This window comes from Benincasa hispida, chromosome 1, assembly GCF_009727055.1.
Source record: "Benincasa hispida cultivar B227 chromosome 1, ASM972705v1, whole genome shotgun sequence".
In the NCBI taxonomy this organism is placed as follows: domain Eukaryota; kingdom Viridiplantae; phylum Streptophyta; class Magnoliopsida; order Cucurbitales; family Cucurbitaceae; genus Benincasa; species Benincasa hispida.
Window position 1 is genome coordinate 45600642 of NC_052349.1, and position 6243 is coordinate 45606884.

Here is a 6243-nt window from a genome sequence, read left to right on the forward strand (position 1 = left end):
TATAAATAGTGGCATTTGGTAGATAGATTTTAGAAAACACATTGGAAAAATTCCATAAAAATTGGAGAAAATAGAGAATTTAGAGAAAATTATTTATTTTATTATTATATTATATTCATTTTAATATTATATTTTATTGATATCCGTATTATTGTCAGACTTCTCAAGTTCACAACAAAAACAAGTAAAACAATAATGAAGGACATGTTTCTTTGTGATTTTCTTTTAGAAATAACACTTATAGGGTGTTTGACCCCAACATCATAAGTTAATATTAAATAAGTGGCGGCTGCGTTTTTAACCTCAGCAAAATTTACTTGTGTTTAAGAGTGTATTGTTTTTGTCTGTTTTGTGTACAACACAGAAACGTGAAGTTTTTCAATTGTTTTGTACGAAACGGATCATGTGAAACAACAAAAACCCAAAAACCAAAATCAATCCATTGAAATCTATCTGCTTGTTCCTGTTATTGAGCAAAAGCCCTTTTCCCACACTGCATCCACCGGCCCATCTCCGATCAGATCTATTCCCTTTTTCTCTAGATCTGCCCACCAACGAAAAACAATAAAGAAAATAACCCCTCGATTCGTTTCAATCTAAAATCCCCCTCGCATTATGCAGAATTCTTGCTCCCAAATGCTCAATCATGAGCATTTCCAGTGAGGAAATCGCTGAGATCGATAAGGTTTGTGCATCGATTTCGCTGAAATGGGATCGGCCCAGTCCGTGCAATTAGCGGAGGAAAGAGAGGAGGACGAGGAGGAGGAAGAAGAAGACGACAATGAAGATGATGGTGATGATAATGTCGAGCCGGCCAGAGCTGAATTGGATAACTACTTGGTCAAGAAGGTTCTCGAGCAGGAGCCGGAGATGCTACCTTGTCACGCATTAGCGTCGCCGTTGTCCCCTCAGCCGTCGTCCCTTGGTACGCCTCGATTGGGGCCGGCGATCAAGGTCTGGGACCCGTATAATGTTCTGGCGCCTCCACCGCAGCTGCCTCCGCCGCCGTTGTTCACGCGGAGCTTCTCGTCTAGTTCGATTGACGACGATCGGGTGGTTATGGAGGTTTTCCTGATCAGCCACGGGGAGTGTGAGTTGAATTTGAGGTCGGACTTGGTCGGCGGGCGGTGCCCTGAGGCGGGTTTGACGCCGAAAGGCAAGCGCCAGGGAAGAGCGTTGGCGGTGTTCTTGAAATCTCAGGGGGTTCGTTTCAATGCCGTGTATTCGTCTCCCTTGGATCGGGCCCGATCCATGGCGGTTTCAGTTTGCCAGGTAATAATTCCGTCGCATTACGCTCATCAACTGTTTGTCAATTGTCCTCTGTGGCATTCATTTTCTTTTTAGCGTAGGATTGAATCGAGGTTACTTGGTTTGCTAATCTCTTGTTCATCCTTTGAATTTGATGAAAATCTTGGTTTCAAACAATCTATGAAGATTTTGTTAGATGATATAATTAAATTTACCATAAACCTATCGGCTTGACTCTTAGGTCAGTTGGTGATTGAAGAGATTTTACAATATAACTAACTAAATGAGGAATGGGCTATGTTGTGCCCACCATAGTATTATAGTTTAGGCAAGCAAGCAAGCAATGGATAGTAATAAACCTTAGCCAACTACTATTGCATTTGAATACTTCAAGAATCCCAGCTAGATGATGATATTCTTAGTTGGATTCTGGAGGGTTATCGATGATTTGTTCTGGTTGGGGCTGGATTTAAATGGTTGAAAATCTTGGGTTGATGGTAGAAACTATCTCCTGGATATTGCATTGTTATAGAATCAAGGTATTTGATTGAAACCAGTGGATAGCTGTAGCTGCTATTGCTATGGCCTACAAGTGACTTGGTTAATGCCTGCGTTACATTACATCTTTGATTCTTTTTTCTGGATTGTTTTTTTTTCTTGAATTGTGTAGACCATCTATGAAATGAACTTGCAGGAAATGAATTTTATGGAGGAACAAATACAAAACTCAGATGCCCTTACAGAGATGAGTCAAGGACACTGGGAGCGTTGCCTTCGGTCTGAAATATATACGCCTGAAACATTAAACTTCATTGATCGAATTCAACCCGACTTCTCTCCACCAGCTGGAGAATCGCTAAGGCAGGTTGAATTCCGTATGGTTCATTTTCTTAATGGAACCATCTTGGAACTTCCTGAAAAGCTGAGGTCAGATGTTTTATCACACCGTCCCAATGAGACACTTCAAATGTCACACGAACTAACCAACTCAATTCACGATCGAGATGGGCATTCTCTCCCATCCCCACATTGGGACTTGCCTCATAGGCAGCGGCACGGGATCACGAGGAGAAAGTCTGGCAAAAGCAGGCTACAAACTGTAACCACCACTGGAGAACATGAAGCTGAAGACGAGATCTCCCCTCATGATGCCACTCACCAAAGTACACTAAATGATTTAAGTATCAGGAACTCCTCCTTGTGTACGACTTGTATCGGCATCTTCACGCATTCAATTCCAATTAAATGTCTCCTCGCAGGCCTCCTCGAATGCAGCTTGGTAATGCTGCACAAGTTTTGCATTGAAGATTCATCTGTGACTGTTTTACAACATTCACTAAAATCAGGCTGGCAGATAAAAACGTTGAATGATACCGCACACCTCAGGCTTCTCTAATGAAAGCAATTCCACTTCCCTATCGGTCGATTCCAATGCCAGAAGAGGATCTGTTATAATATAATGGCCAAATCTGCCATTTATATCATTTTTGGATTGAACTTTTCCTTTTAATCCTTTTCCTTGTTTTTTTTGCTTTAGCAGGCAATATTCTCGAATCCCTGTTGTAAACTTTTTAGTATTTATGATAGATTCAACCCCCCCACACCTCTCACAGAATTATGGCAAAGTGAAAGTTGCTGTATCAAGTGATTAAGTTGCTGTATCAAGTGATTCTTTTGATAATATGTACCATTTTATCATTGATCTTATGTGATTGAATTATACATACAGGCACGATCTTCTCATGAAAGCAGGTTGGCAGCACAGCAGCTCGAGACTGATGGGAAATCTACTTGTTTGGTTGTTTTGATCTGAAAATGCTGTTCTTTTCTCCTTATCATTTGCAGACATTGTTAAGTGGAAGCGAAAACTCCTGTTGGCATAAAAGTACTTTTCTGTTGTTGGTTGTTGTCCTTGATGAAATTGAAGGGAAAGGACATGGACAACCAAATTGCTGCTAGAAAGTAGAATTTAAAGCTTTTTCATGTTGTCACAAAACGGTGCCGTCACATGGGCTGTGGGTCTGAGATTAGAAGAAAAAAGAGACCCCTTTGAGACTGGAACTTCTTGTTCGCCATTAAAATGGCCATCTCTTCCTTTCTCACGTAAATGGTGGAATCTTTCTGTACTTTGACGAATGAAACCAGACAAAAAACAAACAGATCAAAGAGAAAACAAAGAGCTTTTATATCAGCAGACTTGCAAAACGACATTGGATAAAACCGCCATTCCCGTGATGTTCAATCACTTCACAAAACTCACTCTTTTACTGGTTTATCCTCTTCTTTTGCCATAATTCCCATCAATCTTTATATACCAGTTATTTCTTCTTCATTGGTTGCCATAGAATTTCTTACAGAAAGATCTCTCTGCATCAATGGCTGCTGCTGCTGTCTGCTTCTGTGTTGCCTTGTCTCTGGCCACCTTTTTGGCCTTATCTCCCGCAGCCGCCTCTTCAATATCACCTTCTCCGCCCGTTTCACCTAACAAAACGTCCCAAAATATGTCTTCGTTTTTCCCTTCTCCTGTTGATGAGCATTCTTCTCCCATTTCTGCCGATCTGGCCTCGGCACCGGGCTCCGGCAAGTTCATGGGGAAGAGTGGGTCAAGCTATGTGAAGCTCAATCATGGGGTCTCAGGATTTGGTCTGAGCATTTGTGGTTTGTTTAGTTTAAGAGTTTTTCTTAGTGTTTGATTCGTTTACATTATGCAGCTTCAGCTTTTATTTGACCTTTGGGTTGAAGATTTCTTGTTTGGATTTATGTGCATTGAGACTCTACTAGATGAAATGTATTGTAATTTTCATTTATGTGTTTTGGAACTCATTTGAATTGTGTTTGCTCCGAAGATGTTGATTGATGAATGGGGATGAATATTACTAGAGTAACTTAGAATCACACTCCCTAGTATAAAAAAAAATATTTATACCCTTAAGGCCTTAAACTAATTTATTCCTTTATTAGGTAATTGAAAATTTTAAAGATTGGTTACTATATTTATTTTGAGCATTTAACATTAGTGGAAGGTTTAAATTTTTTATAACACATATTTTATACTGGTTGAGTTATATGAGTTTTATTTGACTAATATGTGATATGTGTAGTTCGAATCTTCTTATTCTAATGTATATCCTTTATGTGTATATAGCAAAATCAAGTTTTAATTTTTTTTTTTTTTTTTTCCAATTATGAACTTTTTTACAAGGTCCAAACGAAATATTGTTCATTTTCTAAAACAAGTTTCACAAACTTTTACTTGCATCACCACAAAGTAAAATTACATATTCGAATTGTTTGTTTACAAGTGCTATATTTAGCAGTTTTGGTACTTGCTATTTGCTCTTTATTTTTTATATATAAAAATGTTTTCCCCTTTTGTTATTCATTAATATAATTTTCATTCTTTTAATTCTCATTGCTTTTTCTGTTTCTATGTCATCTCGAGATAATGTTGGGTTGGGGATGTCTCTGTTGAGACTTTTCGGTATTCCCAAGTCCTCTGTCATCTTTGTGAATGCTTCTTGTTGGGAAGAGGTTGACATTATTGGTTTTGGTATTATACTTGTTGGATTTTATATCCTAAAATTTGTGGTTTGTAAACAACTTATTTTGTTAATCAATATAGACGTTACTGAAGTTTGATTTAATAAAGTTGTTATTGAATGTTTTAATTGCTCATTTCGTTTTAGAAATAACCTAAATCCAATAAACTAAGATCCATGACTATTACATGAGTAAAGAATGAATCAAGTTCAAGCAAGAGTGAATCAAGTTCAAGTAAATAGCCAAAATGGTCTATAGTATACGGATAAGGCTAGGTAGGTCTATAATATATGGATAAGGCTAGGTACCTTAGTCTGGGGACACTATCGGATGTAGCCCACTTTGTAGATGTTACAATTATTGTACAGTGCTACAAACGAAGTGATCCTGATTCGTTCATGTGGAGACATGCGAGTGGGGGCATCCTATGCGAAGAGTTTGTATAAGATTGAACCAAGAAATAAGATCGGACCTAGGTAACTTGAAAGCTAACTATGAACTTCTGTTTATTCGGGATTATCCTTATATTTGCATAAGTGAGGGTTGACTCAACAACGCCCACTCAATAAGCCTCCCATTTAAGGGGTAAAACTGGGTAGATAGCTAGGGACAGGGTGTAAGATGAAATTCACTCCTACTCATTTTTAAGGATAGTAGATAGGTTGTTCCCTTAAGTATTGGCTCTGGATCTTGAACAAGAGGTTCTACCCTCTCATTGACCCGAGAAGGGCTCGGTTTAGTGATTAGATTACAAACCAATTGTTCATTAAAGAATCAGTGGGACTTAAGAAATAAGATGTAATCTCGGGGTAAAATAACTTTTGACCCAACCATTATTACAAACAACTTGTGAAGGTTTGACTTATTGATTATAGTTATATCGAGTAGACAGAACTATATCTACAAAGGAGTGCAACTACGGGGCTTTCATGGAGTGATCTGGTAGTTAACGAATGTTGGTTAATTTGGGTTAAAGACTTTAGCCAGTTAATCTCGGATCATTAGAGTCCATGATCTTAGATCTCCTACTAGCTCACAAACAGATTAAACCTTAGAATAGTGTGATGAGAGAATTTGAGACGTTAAAATTCAAATTAAGGGAATTAGTAATTATATACGATATAATTACATGTTTAATTAACGAATTAAATGAAATTGGAGAATCGTATAATATTTAAATATGATTTAAATATTAAAATTACATGAGTGAGGATTCATGTTTGTGGAATTAGTGGTGTAAATAATTTAATTTAAATGATTAAATTGTTTAATTAATTATTTAAGTTAATTTTATTTAAATTAATTATTTGAATTAATTTTATTTAAAATTAGAATTTTGAATTTTTGAAAAATTCAAATATTAAATTCAATTTTAGTTTTAATTTAAATTTTCTGAATATTTAATTAATAAAAATTGAATTTAAAAATTAAAAATTTGGAAAAACCCAATTTAGT

General features: G+C 37.0%; 1 protein-coding gene across 2 annotated transcripts; it reads left to right on the forward strand.

The window, feature by feature from the left end:
• The first annotated feature begins 376 nt into the window (after window positions 1-376).
• LOC120084344 lies at window positions 377-4071 on the forward strand. Of its 2 annotated transcripts, none has more exons than XM_039040162.1 (2): window positions 377-1272; window positions 1919-4071. In XM_039040162.1, exons 1-2 carry the CDS (start codon window positions 709-711, stop codon window positions 2642-2644), a joined length of 1290 nt encoding a protein of 429 aa, XP_038896090.1. In that variant the 5' UTR covers window positions 377-708; the 3' UTR covers window positions 2645-4071. The 2 variants fall into 2 exon arrangements, with proteins under 2 accessions (XP_038896090.1, XP_038896091.1); XM_039040163.1 differs by having other exon boundaries at window positions 380-1272; window positions 1943-4071.
• Window positions 4072-6243: the final 2172 nt, after the last annotated feature.

Bases quoted from the DNA above. Each gene is read 5' to 3' on its own strand.
- LOC120084344 (XM_039040162.1), top strand. From the start codon at position 709: ATGGGATCGGCCCAGTCCGTGCAATTAGCGGAGGAAAGAGAGGAGGAC. The intron at 1,273-1,918 runs GTAATAATTCCG...TGAATTGTGTAG, and splicing joins TGGCGGTTTCAGTTTGCCAG to ACCATCTATGAAATGAACTT.